This window comes from Anastrepha obliqua, chromosome 1, assembly GCF_027943255.1.
Source record: "Anastrepha obliqua isolate idAnaObli1 chromosome 1, idAnaObli1_1.0, whole genome shotgun sequence".
Classification (NCBI taxonomy): Eukaryota; Metazoa; Arthropoda; class Insecta; order Diptera; family Tephritidae; genus Anastrepha; species Anastrepha obliqua.
Window position 1 is genome coordinate 129,079,110 of NC_072892.1, and position 17,869 is coordinate 129,096,978.

At 36.1% G+C, this 17,869-nt stretch overlaps 3 protein-coding genes across 10 annotated transcripts in view; 1 reads left to right on the plus strand and 2 right to left on the minus strand.

Annotated features, from left to right (window-relative positions):
* LOC129236073 (V-type proton ATPase 116 kDa subunit a 1) overlaps positions 1 to 10,932 on the minus strand; it is a 34,958-nt gene extending 24,026 nt beyond the window's left edge. For 4 of the 5 annotated variants that reach the window (XM_054870269.1, XM_054870268.1, XM_054870270.1 and 1 more), the window contains exons 1-4: positions 10,600 to 10,739; positions 7,566 to 7,800; positions 7,302 to 7,478; positions 7,104 to 7,232 (exon numbers count right to left, since the gene is read on the minus strand). In XM_054870269.1, the coding sequence (XP_054726244.1) occupies positions 7,104 to 7,232; positions 7,302 to 7,478; positions 7,566 to 7,682 (423 nt within the window). In that variant the 5' untranslated portion in view covers positions 7,683 to 7,800; positions 10,600 to 10,739. Of the gene's footprint in view, positions 1 to 7,103; positions 7,233 to 7,301; positions 7,479 to 7,565; positions 7,801 to 10,599; positions 10,740 to 10,888 lie in introns of those variants that run through there. The other variant, XM_054870267.1, reaches the window with a different exon arrangement.
* Positions 10,933 to 11,253: 321 nt separating this feature from the next.
* LOC129236074 (set1/Ash2 histone methyltransferase complex subunit ASH2) lies at positions 11,254 to 15,517 on the plus strand. Of its 4 annotated transcripts, none has more exons than XM_054870272.1 (9): positions 11,254 to 11,501; positions 11,569 to 11,747; positions 11,807 to 11,969; positions 12,030 to 12,211; positions 13,481 to 13,867; positions 14,383 to 14,663; positions 14,750 to 15,007; positions 15,079 to 15,179; positions 15,244 to 15,517. In XM_054870272.1, the coding sequence occupies exons 1-9, from the start codon at positions 11,362 to 11,364 to the stop codon at positions 15,254 to 15,256; spliced, it is 1,704 nt and encodes a 567-aa protein (XP_054726247.1). In that variant the 5' UTR covers positions 11,254 to 11,361; the 3' UTR covers positions 15,257 to 15,517. The 4 variants fall into 4 exon arrangements, with proteins under 4 accessions (XP_054726247.1, XP_054726248.1, XP_054726246.1 ...); XM_054870271.1 differs by having other exon boundaries at positions 11,255 to 11,501; positions 15,241 to 15,517; XM_054870274.1 differs by having other exon boundaries at positions 11,255 to 11,501; positions 12,030 to 12,166; positions 15,241 to 15,517.
* On the minus strand, positions 15,518 to 17,450 carry LOC129236076 (uncharacterized). The gene has a single exon (XM_054870275.1). The coding sequence runs from the start codon at positions 17,348 to 17,350 to the stop codon at positions 15,983 to 15,985; it is 1,368 nt and encodes a 455-aa protein (XP_054726250.1). The 5' UTR covers positions 17,351 to 17,450; the 3' UTR covers positions 15,518 to 15,982.
* Between the last annotated feature and the right edge of the window lie 419 nt (positions 17,451 to 17,869).

Sequence of the window (17,869 nt, forward strand, 5' to 3'; positions counted from 1 at the left end):
ACTTTGCGTTACACAGCTCTGTCATACCTCAGAGAAATAAATAATGAAACAAATAGTTTAACCCTCCGATGTTCATATGGGTCTGGCCAGACCCATTCGATCTTTAAATGTATGTAGATCTTATATTTTTAATATCTGGGGCTTCTTAGTCCATGACTTCCTAAAATGTAGTGTGCTAAAAACAATGAAGTAGCAAAATTAAGATTTTTGCTATATTTGTTGTAAAAATAATAATTTTAAACTAATTTCGTTAATTAAGCTCACATGGGTCTGTGCAGACCCATATAAGCTTCTCATGTAAATTGGTTTACCGTTAGGTGTAAACAACTAAACTGTTAGCGGAGGCAGCGGCAGAGATCATTTTTTAGTTTACATTTGAAAATTAAAGGGAACACGTGTTTTTTAATTAGTGCGAAGTGTTTTTTTAAATAAAATGGAACAAGTAAATATGGATGAAGTTGATGTGATGACGCGTTTGCTTCGTAAGCTAAGTGCAGCAAATGTGAGTCCGGAAGAACATCAGCGACTCCAGGCACAAATTGAAGAAATTGTGGGACAAGAGCCCGATCCATTTGAAACAAGTGGCAACGTAAAAGAAGATGAATATTTTCCAGATGAAGATGACTTCTGTGAAGCATCAGATATAGAACAGGAAATCGAGTTAGAGGCTGTTCTGGATGAAAACCATGATGCTATTGAGGATTTGTATAGAGAAGCTATCGCCCTTCAGGCTTCAACCACAATGGAATCATGCAGCACATCTATTACCCAGGGCCTTATATACAGGTCGAAAGATGGTAAGATGTGGAATTCAAATCCTCCACCACCTGGAAGGCCTCGTTGTCGCAAAGTTACAACTTTTACTCGTAAAGGGCCACTACGAGGAGCGTCACCGAGTCATAAAGCTCTTTTCAAGCTATTGCTGTCTCCTGAAATCGTAAGTATCATTGTGCAGGAAACCAGCAGAAAAGCCGTTGAAGCGTTTCGTCTATGGAATGAAAAGCATCCCAGTAATAAACTGTTACAGTATGCCAATTTATAAGGCCACTATGTCATTGAATCGGTTCAAGAGCTTAACTACTTTCATCCGTTTCGATAACAGTGGTACTCGTGCTGAGAGGTTGAAGCAAAGCAAATCTGCTGCCCTGGACGATGTATGGCTCATGCTGATGGCCAATTTAGAGAAAGCATACACTCCGGATTGTCATGTAACCGTCGATGAACAGTTATTTCCATATCGTGGGCGCACTCGATTCACCCAATATATTCCGAGTAAGCCGGCAAAATATGGCATGAAAGTGTGGTGACTCTGTTTCAAACTATCTTTTGAAAGGTATAATTTATACCGGAAAACCACCAGGTGACCAGCGAGAAACGAATCAAGGTGAACGGGTCGTCATGAAATTGATGGAAAATTATATGGACAGCGGTAGGACTGTTTATGCTGACAATTTTTTTCCAACATACCACTTGGCAGAAATGTTTATGGATCGTAGTGGCTTTCGTCGGTACCATAAGAAAAAATAAGACCTTCATTCCGCAGGAATTGCTTAACCCGAAGCGTGATGTTAAAAGCACTTTATTTTGTTATCACAATAATAATATCGCTCTGTGCTCGTATATGGCAAAGCTGAAAAAGCCAGTAATTATGTTATCCACTGCCCATTACCGTCAAAGCACCGATCCATTGAAAGGATTTAAGCCAGATCAAATTTTGGACTACAATAAATTTAAAGCGGGGGTAGATACAAGGGATCAAATGTTGACTGGCTATTCGTGCAAACGCTCGACAAACCGTTGGCCACTGTCAATGTCTTATAATATGCTTGATATTGTCGGTTTGGCCTCATTCATCATCTATGACGAGCTGAATCCGGCAAAGCAGAGTGATAAGAGGCGCTCATTTATCATTGAATTGGCACGGCAGCTAGTTATCCCACATATGACGAAACGCGCGACTAACCCATTAGTATGGAGGTTTGCTCATATAAGACAAGCAATGAATCTTTTCAATATCAAGGTGAGTATGAATTATATACACACCTACATATATCTCCGCGTATAAAGATATGTGTATGCATGTATTCATATTTACTAATTTAAAATAAATTATTTCGCTACTTTTAGGTACCGGAATCTTGTCCATCGACATCAGATGCAGCACAGCAACAATCATATGCTCAAGTTGCTTCAACACGGTCATCGTGCTACTGCTACTGCTTCTTCTTCGAAAAAGCGACGTAAAACTCGTTATAACTGCAGCAAATGTAATCGTCCCATATGTCTTAATGAATATTCCATGCAACTATATAGTTGTAAACCCAATTGCTCTTCGTAATTAATACTAATCCGATCAAATAAATAAATAAAATTATTTTTAAAACCGTATTTCTTACATTATTTGTATGGGTCTGGGCAGACCCTTATGATGCACTTACCGCATCATAAGGCACCGAACATCGGAGGGTTAAAAACTATACAACTGAAATTTATTAGGCCAAAACATATGTTACGCGGAACAAATCCTTTTTAAACTCTGGTTACACTACTTTAATGCAATTTTGCAAGGAATGACAATTTTTAGTTTTGTTTACTTCTTTTCCCGGGGTCGTTTTAGGATACGTGTTTTTGCCGTGCGAAATAAATAGTGGAACAAGCCTTCAGATTTTAAAATTTCGTTACATAAACCCCGAGTTCGTGAAATTTATGTACGTATTTTCAGGTAAACGTTCATTTTCATTTGTTTTGAGGCAATATTGAAGCAAAAATGTCGTCCGGTCTCTCTCTTTCAGAATTTGTGGTAAAAATAGTTGTCCATTTGCGTGAGGAAGGTAAAAAACAAGGGGAATTGCAAAAATTGCTGAAATAGGTGCAACTACTGTGGTAAAGATTCTTAAAAATCCCAAAGATTACTTAAAACAAGGAAAGCGTGCCCGTCCTGCTATTGTTGATGAGCGAACGTATGAAGCGTCGTATTACGCATTTAGCAATTAATCGTTAAGTGCAGGTGACATTAAGTCCCAGTTATCATTAAAGGTCTCGCAACGGCGAATTCAGAAAATTTTGAGTACTGAATGACTGATAACATTAAATACGAAAAAAGCTGCATACACCTAAGTTATAACCATGTCATAAATACGCTCGAATGCAATTCGCTGACATATATAAATTTTGGCTTAACGTCAGTTTTATTGATGAGAAAAAGTTCAACTTGGAAAGATGAAGTATTGGAGAGACACATGCCGCGAAAGGACTTGTTATGTTCGAAACTTTGGCGGCGGCTCCATTATGGTTAGAGCATCATCGGGAATCACCTATTTGCTTTATTTAAAATCGCATGAACTCCTAAATGTACACAGCGCGTCTTGATAATGTTTTAATCGAATTTTGGGAAAGGTTTTGGGGAAAAAATTTGATATTTTAGCAAGACAATGCTACAATTGACGTTTCCCAACTGACTCTTGACTTCTTCGAAGAGAGAAAAATTGACCGTTTGGATTGGCCAGTATGCAGCCCAGATTTTTAAATCCCATTGAGAATGTTTGGGGCTACTATCTAGTAATGTTTACCAAAATGGACGGCAATTACGAGTAGAACAGTTGATTTATTTAAAAAAAAGCAATTGTGGAAGAATGGGACAAAATTGAAGTTACGTATCTCCAAAAGGTCACACATTTTTTTATGAATTTCCCGCCTTGCTTCCTTTTTTATGTACATTAGAATTCCAAAAAAAATCAAGTAGGCCGCCATAGCCGAATGGGTTGGTGCGTGATTACCATTCGGAATTCACAGTGAGGTGGTTGGTTCGAATCTCGGTGAAAGCAAAATTAATAAAAACATTTTTCTAATAGCGGTCGCCCCTCGGCAGGCAATGGCAAACCTCCGAGTGTATTTCTGCCATGAAAAAGCTCCTCATAAAAATATCTGCCGTTCGGAGTCGGCTTGAAACTGTAGGTCCCTCCATTTGTGGAACAACATCAAGTCGCACACCACAAATAGGAGGAGGAGCTCGGCCAAACACCTAACAGAAGTGTATGCGCCAATTATTTATTTATTTTTTTTTTTTTAGGTATTTTGATTTCTTAAAAAACTGTTTTTTATTTCATTATTTATTTCGCTGAGGTAGTATGAACTATATTTTTATTAAAAAAAAATAGTGGCGTTTTTTTCATATTTGTAACGGGGTGTATGAGAAGAAATCATAGAGGTACGAATTAATAGTGGTTGGAGCATTTAAAATAGAAAATTTTTGGCGAAACGTATACATGTTTTATAAGTATCGAAAATTGTACAAATAATGCATTTAAAAAAGAAACTAAAGAAGTTGCAAGGCACGTATGAATAAGTTCTTTCCTATCAAAATTAATTCTTAATGCAAATATGTATATTGCAAATAAATATACTTTTATAAAAAAAATCAAACATTTACATTACTACATATAATCAAATGTAAATAAAACACGCTGAAACTGACCGCACCGTAATATAAAAATAATAAAAAAGGTAATTCTTTCTTTAGTAATATTTCTAATAGCGTTTTACTGCTGTTTGCCCTTTCTTTCGGACAAAAATTCTGAAGAAAAATTACATAAAATATGATACACTATATTAAAGTCATATAAATAATGGACACGAAAAAACTAGTCGATTGTGTTTACTCATCACTTGCGTAAAATTAACTGTACATAAAAAATTAGTACACGTATTAATAGTTTTTGTTGTCATCATTAATTTGACATATTCACTTTTCGTAACTGCTACGTATTATTCAAAATGTGTTGTGTTCTGTCAAATGTGAGTTTGCAGAGAAAATTGTGCGTAAAAAGCAAGAAACTGGTAATTTGTGGCAGAATGCCATAGCACAAACTCTAAATTATCCAAGAAGTACGGAAACTTAAGAGTTAAAAAAGTTTAATGAAAAATTGTCGGTTGAACGAAGGCCTGAAAATGGAGGAAAAAAGGGATTTCTGTCGCATAAATATGGCTGTGTGGTTATGAACGATGAAACATACGTTAAAGCCGACTTTAAGCAGATTCCGAATGCTGAGTCTTATACTGCAATGAAGTACGGAGGAGTTGCAGTTGCCTTTAAGCTAAAAATATTTGGTTTGGCAAGCCATCTGGCAGTGTGGTATGAAAAGCAAAAAATTTCATTACCACGGGCACAAAAAATTAAGAAATTTATATGAAAGTGTTTACAAAAACGTTTGCTGTTATTCATAAAACAACTTAAAGGCTTAGTTCTTAGCCGCCTCGCCATGGACTGATATGAAAATCACGCGGTAAATATTGTTCAAAAGGACCACAACCCTCGAAACTGTCCACAATGGCGACCCATTGAAAAATATTGGGCAATTGTGAAAATTGCTAAAAACAAACAAAATAGATTAAAAATGAGCATCAGTTTGAAATGGATTTGCAGAAAGCGGCAGAGACCGTAACCAAACCTAATGCGTCCCCACCACAGTCGATTCTGCGTAACCGGAACGACCAAGCCAAGGACTGTCGCTTCAGCAGCATTGCCCGTATATGTATGAGGAATGTTTATGCTGCTACAACAACAACAACAACAACATTAAAAACTAATGAGAAATCAAATCTAAATTGCACCATTTTTTTATAATAAAGAGAATTGATATGAGTTTTTTTATTAACATAGAACGCTTAATATGGAAAAAACTAAAATAAAAATTGTTTCGATTGCTTATAAAAATTTTATATTATAAAGATTTTAGCTCGACCAATATTTTTCGTGTCCATTCTTTATGTGGTTTATTAGAAGTTGTGAGCCCCAATTCTATCGCTAAAATGAGCTGTACTCGACAATAAAAAAGTCTAAGTAAAGAAAGTCCCTTGAATTAAAAAAATCATACTCAAAAAATGTATAAGCAGTGGTAGAAGAGTTCCAGTTTTTGATGAAATAAAGGAAAGATTTGAATATTAAGCGCTTAATTATGATAGATACAAATTTTGCCAGGAAATTTCATCGCATTAAACTCAAGAGCACAGAGCTTAGATATTTACAGTTGTTACATGAAAAGAATAAAATGGATATGTAAATTTAAAACAAGTTTAATACACGCAAAAGCCAAAGGCAATAAAAAATTTACTAAATACTAGCTAAATTATGGCTAAAGAATTAATGAAAAGAAAAAATTCAATTATGCTTCGGAAGTGATCTTAAGGATTTAAAAGGATACTAAAACCGCACAATAACAAAAAGAAAATGCACATATTATTTGTAAAAAATTTATTGAAGATGCTGTGAAAATGTGTGGCTGCTGGTTCGTGGCTGGTGGTTGGTGGTAAGGGTGTGTTGATATAGTGTCGGCTTCAACCATGTTGAAGAGGTAGTTTGTTAAGTATAAGTAGATACATAACCAGGCTATTGGGTGTTTCTATTGTAGATGTGTATGTGTGCATATGGGTGGCGATTATTAGTTTTTTGTTTGTTATTAACTTTTATTGTTTTTTATGGCTAAAATGTGAATATAAGTGTGGTAGCGATTATTAGTTATAAAATTAATTATTTCTGCACACAACGCTTGAAGTGATTTTTACTACATAGATTTCGTTTGACCTCTACAATTTTTAACAATAAATGCCAGATTTATTGAGAATATTAGAATGCCAAAATAAATAGTAGATATCAAATCAAATATATATAGGAATTTTCTGTGTATCAAAGTCATTTATATGTATGCGTGCATGTTGTTTCACTCGGGGCGCTTATAACCAAAATTACATTTAGTAATAGGGGGAAAACGGAAGAAATTAGTTACGCAATTAAATTGTGTTGAGCGTATTTTAATTCACGTTAGTAATTCAATTGCCATTCGATTTGCTGATTAGTAAATTTTTTGAAAAGGCTGGGAGATGTGTTTGCCGGGAAATCAATCGTTTGGATTAATTAAATAAATATCTCATTTAATATATGTATATCTAAAATCAGTGTTAAGAGCAACAATTTGTGTTTGATTATATAATAAACTAAAAAAAACGGGTTAGTTAATTGCTAAGTACAGGCTAGCCCACTACGTAGATAATCAATTTAAAATAGATTGACATTAAATAGGCAAATTTTTTATTATCAACCAACTCACCTCATCGAAGAAGACTTGCGTTTTACGCAAAATATGTTTCAACTCGGTCAATTCCAAAAAATTGCGTTTCAATGCCTCCGCATTTTGATTTACTTCGCGCAACTCGTTTTCCAATTTTTCAAAAGTGGCCTTCAAATTGAATTCTCAATTTAGCTAATTGTTTAATGATCTACCAATAGAATTCTAAATAACACTCACCTCCAAGTCAATCATTTCTCGCGGTTGTGGTGCTTCCGGACTTTCGCCCGTATCCAACATTGGAATGCCATCTTTTTTGATTTCCTTCTCCAAGTACCGCAATTTACGCTCCATTTCATCACAGCGCCGCACTTCATTGACAAATTTGCGTTGAAAGACATTCACATCAGGATTGAGCTGTAAAATAATAAATCAAATAAATGTATGAATGCGGTAGGTAATGGTAATAATGATAAAATTACTTCATAGCTGGTAGGTACTTACATCTCTGAATTGCACTAAACCCAACTCGCCTAATTCTGAGACACAAGCGTAGGCGGCTTCACTCTGCAGAAAGAGTTGGCACAAGGTCATCTCTTCACTACGGAATAATGACCCCATCTTGTTTTATAGCTGTAAACAGGACAGCAACCAACTGTATTGAAGGAATGGAGTTGGAGTTTCTAACTCAGTATCGCTGCTTTTTTTGGACAGTAGGTATGTTGATAACTTTCACGGGCTACAAAATAATTTAAGTTGTAATATTTGCTTGGGTAATCAAAAGTAAAAATTTAATGGAAAAATGGAATGTACTTAAAACTTGTGTGCAATGAAGCTATAGTACACCTTTCATAACTTAATATACAGCTGTTGACAGCTAATTGGAAACGACACTCATTTCAAAATAAATTTTCCATTTTCCTTTTAAACACGTATTTTCATAACTTTTTGCCAATTTTATTTAAACATATGATAAACTTAAAAACTAGTAGAAAACAATTTAATCCCAATTCTTTATTAAATATATATAAATTTTTTTTAAAGCATGTGAAATGCACGATTTGGATAGGGCAACTAATTAGAAACAGTAATGTATTATCAGATCAACATAAAGATTATGTTAGTATTTGGTTCCATAACCCTTTTTCTTCAACACTGCCTCACATCGATTGCGCATTGATGTAATGAGATTCTGACAGCGCGCCACAGGTATTGCTTGCCATGCCGTTTTTAGTTCGGCAAAAAGGACATCCATATTTGGGATATTTTTGGCACTCACGGCTTTTTAAACGTCACCCCAGAGATGCTCTATTGGGTTTAAGTCCGGACTGAATGATGGCCATTTCAAAACATTGATGGAATTTTCGTCGAAAAACTGTTTCGTCAACTTTGCCGTGTGCTTTGGATCATTATCCTGTTGAAATTTCCATATAACAGGCAAATTTTCCTCAACCCACGGCAACATTACATTTTTTAGTATATCGACGTATTTCTTCTTATTTAAAATTCCGTCAATCCTATGGATTGGGCCAACATCATTCCACCAGAAACATCCCCACACCATGATTGATCCTCCACAATGCTTCACTACCCGTGAAACGTAGCGAGGATTGAATTCTTGGTTCATTGGCCGTCGAACATACCTTCTACCATCTGGGCCTATGCGATTTATCTTGGCTTCATCGCTCCAAACGATATATTTTCATTGATTTGGAGTCCATGACCAATGGGATCTCGCAAAGACTACTCGCCGTCTCCTTTGTATCTTGGTTAGAAGGGGCTTCTTGCGTGCTGCTCTGCCATGCAGTCCAGATTCGACCAGACGCCGAGCAATTGTCCTCTTGGATATTTCGAAATTATATTGATCCTGAATTTCCCGTTGGATGTCAGTGAAAGTCTTTTTTGGGTCTCTTTTGGAGATGATTGCTATCTTGCGTAAAAAGTTGGATATGCTTTAAGGCGTTAAAAACCATTTTTTTGGGGATTTGACTTGTTTAGAAATTTCACTGTACGATTTTCCAGCTTTATGAAGGTCAAAAATGGAGCTGCGCAGGGCAGGTGTACAGCTGCTGCTTTTTCCCATCTTGAAGACGAATATTTTAGTTGCTTTTAAACAACCAATTTAAAATATATACACACCAAAAAGTCGATTATATTACTATTAAAATAACACAACTTGCCGAATATGCTTCCATTGAACAACTGTTTCTAATTAGTCGTCTCAGTTTATTTACCTTGAACTAAGTAACCCATGCACTGCGTTGGATAATATTAACGGTACTTCAATTTCACAACTACAAAACTAGGCGCATTGGGTAGTAAATAGAGTAACAAAAGCAATGCAAATGATTTTAAGAGAAAAAATAACGGTAAATTTAAACAGTTTAATATTATGCTCATCAAGCGTTTTTCAAAAGGGAGCGTTTCTAATTAGCTGACAACAGCTGTATGTTTCCTATAATTGCTTTTACGTATTTCAACTATTCGCTTTACCCCAAACGGTATTACTAAAGAAAGCTTTTATTAATCCTAAGTCTTCTTATCGCTTTCCGCGATAAGGCATTTTTCAAAAGTGTGCATTGTAGTTTATTATGCACAAACTTCGAAACACTTCGACTCAACACAAAACTTAGGTAGACCTGGTGGCAAAAAATTTGTTTTGAACTAAACTGTTGTGTCTCAAAATATAAAGATATTTTCCCGTGGTTCCCAGGAGGACTTTGGGCCTCACCATAATTAATTGTTTAATAAAGAAATATTTTCAAAGATTTAATAAAATTATTTGAACATATCGTCAAAGTGACTGATTAGTAGATGTGTTTGTAATTAGATGCACTACATATTTCCTGAATCTTCAGTTAAATAAACAAACGCAATCCACATTTAGCTATACAAATAATGATGTGCGCCTTTACGTGATAATTGTTCAGGATCAAAAACTTTTTAACTTGCTATAAGCACATACATATGTATAAGTAGGTGCACACGTACCTACCTACATATTCGTATATATCTATACAGCAAACAAAATATCTTCACTACATATTTAGCTACATATATAACTAACTACAAGCTAAGCTGAATACGCATTTTTCTACATTTTGCTCACAAATTCATTTGCTACGCAAAACAAAATGTGTAGATGAAATTCGCTTTTAGTGAAGATTAATTTCCAACTACTTAATTCTTGTATGTAGATAATTGCTCGATGCAACATTAATGATTATTTTCCCCGTTACCAGCTATTGAGATCGCGTTGCAGCTGATAACTTTCCCTTCCCATACATATGTATATATGTATGTAGGTACGTATATGCTCATAGCCTACTAGGAAGCGACAAGTTGAACTTTATAAAATTTTCCGGAAGATCTTTACTTAAAATCCTCAACCAAGAATAATTTTGTTGTTCCTTATAATATACCAAAATTAAATATATATCATTATTTGCCCGACGCCCATTGTACCAAACGAAAAAATCAATAGCGCTTATTCATAGTATTCAACATCAGAAAATTCAATGCTGATATAGACACATACGCCTCCCATATGGTATATGCCGCTGAGAGTGCACAAAGAAAAAGTAACGTGGACCTAGTGCTCCCCTACACCCCACCGGGAGTCTTGTCTAATACTCTGGAACTTATTGATTTTCATGTTGGCAAAGTGCAAACTCTTAATTGTTTTTTATACGAAACATGAAATATGAAAATTTATATAACTGATGTATTTTTCCAACGCTCTTCAATAGATTTAACTATTAGTTTTCAGATTTTAGTCCAGTATTTGGAAAATATACAATGAAAAATTTAATCAACACGAAACTTACGACCACTGCACAAAGAAAGTAAATCACCACTGCTAGTGAAAAAATTTATATGTATATTGTGAATTGAATAGTGTGTAGCAGAGATGAACTTTTAGTATGAAAATTAATAAATTTCTTAAAGCTGGATATCAGATATTACAAGCGAAAATTTTGTTTAATGAGAATCATTACTAGTAGTATTTAAGTAGCATGCGCTCATAATACACACGCATTATAAATAAATATTATAAATTTTAATTTCAATTCCTCAAATTCAAATGTCAATCAAAAAAGTTTTAATTTTATTGCAAAATTCTGCGCTATGGTATCGTTTTCCAACACCGTGATTCGACACAACAACGCTGAACGTACCTATCCATTTACTGTTCGTCTCCAATTGCATACCGTTTTCCATAAACATTTGCAGACGCTTTTTTGCCTTTCCTCAAAGTAAAGTTCTGTTTTCAAACAAATAAACTTATTTCGACAGAAAAATGGATGAAATGCAAATGGATACAAATTCACAATCCGAAACTACCTCTGAATACGCTCCTAGCGAGCGTGCACCAGAAACTGCACGTGAGGAGAAACCAGCTGCGAGCGCCAACAGTACTTCCACCGGCATTTGCTACTGGTAAACATAAGGGCAATCTTGTTTTGCATACAATAAATTTACCTATTTCTATACTTTATTTTAACAGTGGTAAAGAACGAAACCTGAATATTGTGGAGCTATTGTGCGCGAATTGTAGTCGCTGGTTTCACGAGTCTTGCATCGGCTATCAGTTGGGCAAGTTAGTACCCTTCATCACCAATTATGTGTTCGTCTGCAAGAATTGCTCGCAGAGTGGGCTTGAGGTTTTTCGCAAAAGTCAAGCCAGTAAGAATTAAAGATGTTTTTTGCCAATTATATTTGTTAGTATTACCATTTCTTTGTAGCAATACCGCAAATGTGTATCACTGCCATAGCTAATATGCAACAAAATGCTCTGAAGGAAGGCAAAACCAAGTTCCTATTTAGTAAAGACAAAGAAATTATCCCTTTCATTGAGCAGTATTGGGAGGCAATGACCACCATGCCGCGAAGGGTCACACAATCTTGGTAGGTATAATGAAAGCGACAAACGCTAATATACCATTAATGAAAAGGTTGCGATTGTAGGTATTCCACGGTACAACGCTCACTTGTCAAGGAGGTTAATACTTTGTTCACGTGCGAAGAAAATGCTGAATTCGGCGCTATGTTTGGTTTGGTAACCCAGGATCTATTACTAATTAAACCGAACTACGATTCCATGGGTAAGGGCGGATTGCTTCGAACATCCGAAGATGGTCACGGGGCAGGTAAGTAGAAGTGCGTGTATATATTGGAGCAGTGCGAGGAATTCGTAAAAGCATTTCCATAATGCACAAGCAGAAAAAAATGATATGCATTTAAAATGTTTAGTTGCCATTTGCTTTTTGCCATTATTCGCGTGATTTGCGCTCACTTAATTACTCTCTGGATTACTCATTTGTAATTTGTGCTCAGAGTGCGAACGCAGTATTGCATGCCGTGGTTGATTTAAATTCTTTTTTTACTGTTTTTATTAGCACTATTATAGATAGAACTAATTCGTTGTATAAATTGGCATAGCTTTTGTGTTTATTCTTATCGCATAGTTTGTTGTTAAGTTGTCATCCGCGTCCAATTAACCCTTTTCCCCTACCGTTAATTATATCATCTTTTGATTAATCGTCTGAAAGTCCTAGCAATGTAAATTGTTTCTAATTTATTTTGTCGCATTCTTGGTGATTGTGATTGACTACTGCAATGACACTTTCTATCCCATTGCATTTTATAACTTTGGGGCGAGGCCCCCAGCCGGCTTTCATACAAAAACGAAGGAGTGGGTGTCGGCAGGGTAAGCTGAATGTTTGTATCGTGCATTGTTCGCAATTCTGCTATGGGAATCACTATTGCTCTGCTATATATACCGATTTACTGTGTGTGCCGTATGTATGTAAATGCTGTTACTGTAGTTAGTGTTTTTGTGTTGTGTATCGATTCGGTTGGACGATTCGTCGCTATTGTCGTCGCCGTTGTCGAAGCTGTTGCCGTTTCTGCGCACGTAGTTGCAACTTTCTGAGTATATGGACAACAACACAGTGCCGCATCGCGAGGAAGAAAGTACGTAAGAGCATTGATTGATTGACCAATTATGAAGTTGAACTACTCCAGTTAAGAAAAATAGCATTTTTTCCCAAGGACACGTGTTATTAAATTGAATATGTTTTATGTTGTTAATTCGTAGAGCAATGACTCATATGTAGCTGTGGTAGAGAGTTGACTAAGTTGCTTGCTGCATAATATTATATTTCCTTGCTTCTGAACTCACTAGTCCCTTGATTAGATAAGTTCGAAATGTATACCCGTAATGTGTACGCTTTTAGTTCTCCGCAGCTCAGTTCGAGTTAATTTTGAGATCTACGCACATTCCATTGCTGCTATTGCGCTTCTACATGACCTTATTCCATTGACATTCAACCAACTCGCATTATAATTGTATTTTTTTTATATGACTTACATATTTTAATTGCTATTTTTTCGTGCCATGTTAACTCTACTCTTAGCGTCCTCATTGACGAAAAATAATCGTCAAAACAAACGAAAAGTTTTCGGTAACGATTCTGGTCCCACCGGCAAAAAGGGTCGGCCTAGCTCTGATATTAGTGCAAATGTTAAACTACCAGCACATGGCTATCCATTGGAACATCCCTTCAATAAAGATGGCTATCGTTACATACTAGCTGAGCCTGATCCTCATGCGCCCTTCCGGCAAGAGTTCGACGAAAGCTCTGATTGGGCGGGGAAGCCAATACCAGGCTGGTTGTACAGGACTCTAGTACCAAATTCTGTTTTATTGGCATTGCATGATCGAGCACCACAAATGAAAGTTTTCGAAGATCGTATGGCTGTGACTGGTGAGAAGGGATACTGCATGGTACGCGCCACACATTGTAAGTAATTAAATAATAATATTTATAAAGATATTGCATTTTTATTAACATATACAGGTGCGTTTGCACATATTTGTATGCGATTTTCATCCAGTCATTATTTTCAATTGCTTGTATGTTGTTGTTGTTCCCCATATACATACGTACGGGGAATGCTGCAGTCCTTGGTCGGATATAAATCCGGGTCGTTCCGGTGACATATAACGACTGTCATGGTTTTTTATTTAATTTATTAATTTACAATTTTTGAATATCGTTGGCTCAATTTTATAAAACAAAAACATTGAACTAATTTGAACTTGAAATAAGTTAACTGAAATATTAAAATTGTCTCTAAATATATATATTTTGGAATAATTTTCGCCTTTGCGAAGAAGCAGCGCTTTCGGTATTAAAAGGGTTTTCGTTAAAATCGCACATCAACTTATGCCTACATAAATTCCTAGCCTTGTATTCTTCAACTCTTCTACTCATTCCTACCTTTTTTGTTTGCTCATGCATCCAAATCGTTTCAGCCGTAAACCGTGGGCGCTGGTACTTCGAAGCAGTTGTTGATGAGATGCCTGAAGGCGCTGCCACTCGTTTGGGTTGGGGTCAGGAATATGGCAATTTGCAAGCGCCCCTGGGTTACGATAAGTTTGGCTACTCGTGGCGTTCACGCAAAGGAACAAGATTCCACGAGAGTCATGGTAAACACTATAGTGACGGTTATGCGGAAGGTGATGTCCTGGGGTTCCTAATCGATATTCCCGATATAGTAAATACCAACTACTTGCCCAATACGTTTAAGGATAGAGTAAGTTGATATTTATTATGCAATCTATATATGTATACTGGTATGTGCATACTATCTTATGAGTTTATTTAATTGCCTATTTACAGCCACTAGTAAAGTTCAAGTCACATCTGTACTATGAGGATAAGGATAAAGTGCAGGAAACTCTAAAGAGCCTACAAGTGATACCCGGCAGTAAAATAGAGTTTTTCAAGAATGGAAAATCCCAAGGAGTAGCTTTTACAGATATATATGGTGGTTCATATTACCCAACCGTATCTATACATAAGAGCGCCACCGTAAGTGTGAATTTTGGACCAACATTTAAACATCCCGAAGTACTAAGCGAATACAAGGCGAAAGGAGTAAGCTGCTACATAAAATTTGTCAACAATCGTTTACTATTTTCAGTGTTCTTTTTTGTTTCTTTGGAAAGATGTGCGAACGGGTTGAAGAATTGATAAGCGAACAGTGCCTCTCAGATTTATTATACTTGACAGAGAATGACGGAAGACTACGTCTGGATAACTTTAATTTGTAAGAAACTAATCCTTATTTTGTAATTTTATTTATTCAGTTGTAATCTAACCTTAAATAGCAGCAAATTAAAGTAATTAAGTTTCGCTGCTGTACACACTGAGCGCGGCAGTACCGGTATTTGAGTGAATGCTAATTTAAGGATTTGATGAAGGCAAGAATGGACCTTTCCGCGAGTTTACTTTATATTTGCACTCTTCGAGAAGACTGTGCAATATTTGAATTAGGCACATTAATTTTTATAATAATTTAAAAAATATTTCTAAAAATGTTATTTATTATGTTGTAAATTTATTTGGAAATATTACTTCTCAAACAATAAAATAAATAAAACATGATTTTATAGTTTTTCAACAGATTCCCTAAACTGTTGTCAGAATTTATTTTACCACAGTTATATAGTATTAGCAAAATTTAAATGCAGAAATGCACTTTATATTTGATTTGAAAACATACGAGGAGTTTGGGAAAAAATGCCGCGTGTTCCATTACAATGTTTCTTTGCGGCTCACATTTACTTTGCACAATTACATTGTATAAATATTTTTTAACAGTGCTTCAAAAGTGGGAAATATTGGCAGTTATTAACAAATTCACATGTTTTCGGTATAACATACATTAATGTCAAGGCACAAGTATGAATAAGGGGTGGAGGTAGAAAGTTCAACGGTATTATTACACTCATGCCAATTTAAATTCTTTCGGTTGCTGTTCAACTTTTCTCGCATTCGAAACACTGTTTAACTTCTCTTTAGAGCTTAGAAGATTGTGACGCATCATACAAATCGCCACGCACGTGATTGCTATTTGAAGCCATCTTGTTTGTACGCATTATACGGCATATATAACTCTCCAAATCCTGTATCTGTGCGCGGATGATGATGAACAGCTGCCGAGATTGAGCGCCCTGTTGAAACAGTCCCTGTCGACGTTGAAGTATGGTGGGCGTTGATTTGTTGCCACCGCGACACAAATCGGCTAGCGGCATACTGAGGCTGTAAATCAATGTCCGCGCTGCTGCTCGGTGAAGATGCGAAATTCGAATTCGAAAAACTATGCGTTTTGCTGCCAGCTCCAGTGCTGGACGTCGTGCTGTTTCGTCCTTGTTGAACGGTTACGCGTTGTGTATTTAGCGAAGGCAAAATGATGGTGTTGCGGTTATTGAAGAAATTACTGCTTACACGCGTTGCAAGTAATGGCTTCTGCCACACATCCTGGTGGTGGCTCGTGAAAATAGGTGTGGCGCGCGTCTGTAATCCAATTGGTAAATTACTTGCTGATTGTCGAATTACGGCGGCTGATTTCGCGTACGATGGCTTTACATGTGTCAATTGGACAAAGCTTTTGTTTGAAGTTAAATTTCGGAAGCGTCGCCTACTCTCCAGTACATTTAGAATTGGTGGCATTCGAAAGCGTTGTTGCGGCTCGAACACCTTATTTTTGTGTTGTTTTTGTATATGTAAAGAATTAGAAGTTCCGCTATTCTCACGTTTTGTTGAGATTTGTTGTGGGCTCGCTTTAATAGCATCAATATGCTGACTTGTGTGTAGAGGCAATGCTGTCACCCGCAGCAAAGACATTTTTGCGGAAAGTCTGTCTAGGTACGACTTTTTAGTAGGACTTCTTTTGACTAAAATGTGATCACCAAAATTATCAAACCGTTGCGGTACAGCAGTGGGTGTATCCAGTTCATCATATCGATCATCTTCGTCCGAGCTGTTCAGACTTAAATGTGAGACCAAATCGTCAACCAAATTGAGCGTTCGGGATTCTCCAGTTTGAGGATTATCTAAATCTTTTTTTGAAAACTTTTTTTCCGATAAATCCATAACATTCTTTCTTTCCAATAGAATTGGAAATTTTTGCTGCCATTCTAAAATTTCGTTACGCAAATCTTGTTCTTCTGGCAGGGGCTCTTCACCAATTAGCATGCGTTCTACTTGCTCCCAATCCAATTGGTTTTGCTTTATAGCATCATCTGCCCACGGTATTGAACCTATAGAACTTCGGTCTAGACTGCTGGAAGAATAAGGAATATCCTGTAGGAACTCTGAATCGTCATCATTATCCTCATTATTCTCATCATTGTTGGTATTGTTGGAAATTGAGCGACGGCTATCAATATCGTTAGAAATTGCGTCGGTAAAATTATAGAAACGAGTTTTAGACATATCTCCTGAAAATATTTTATCTTTAGATTTGATATGAAATATGTTAAAATAAACTATCGAAAATCAATGTGGCAAACAAGTCCTTAATAAAAGACCGAAAAGTGAGGATAAAGGACGACGTAAATGTAAACAAAGTAGGAGGAAGAACAAGCAGCAATATCCTAATAGAGCTGCCGTAGTCCATTTATTTTGGTTATATATTTTTTTAAATTGCGTTTTGCGGAGTTTTGATAAACCAAATTGGAATAAAACTGTTATATTTACATTTACAATCACAATATTGTAATGGCAGTGTTTTGGCTTATAAAACCGCTAATACATTTAAAATATGGGGGTAGAATAAGAGCTTTATGAATATCAAAAAAATCTTCCTTAGTACCATGTAGAGAACTTAGTACAGAAAATAAACAAACATTAAGAAACTGAAGAATAAGCAAAATCGAGTAGAAAGGCAGGAATATATCTATACTATAAAGGTGAATGACTGTACGTTGTCCGCGCATCACTACGAAACGACAA

Bases quoted from the DNA above. Each gene is read 5' to 3' on its own strand.
- LOC129236074 (XM_054870271.1), top strand. From the start codon at position 11,362: ATGGATGAAATGCAAATGGATACAAATTCACAATCCGAAACTACCTCT. The intron at 12,212-13,480 runs GTAAGTAGAAGT...CTCTACTCTTAG, and splicing joins CGAAGATGGTCACGGGGCAG to CGTCCTCATTGACGAAAAAT. The intron at 13,868-14,382 runs GTAAGTAATTAA...AAATCGTTTCAG, and splicing joins CATGGTACGCGCCACACATT to CCGTAAACCGTGGGCGCTGG.
- LOC129236076 (XM_054870275.1), bottom strand. From the start codon at position 17,350: ATGTCTAAAACTCGTTTCTATAATTTTACCGACGCAATTTCTAACGAT.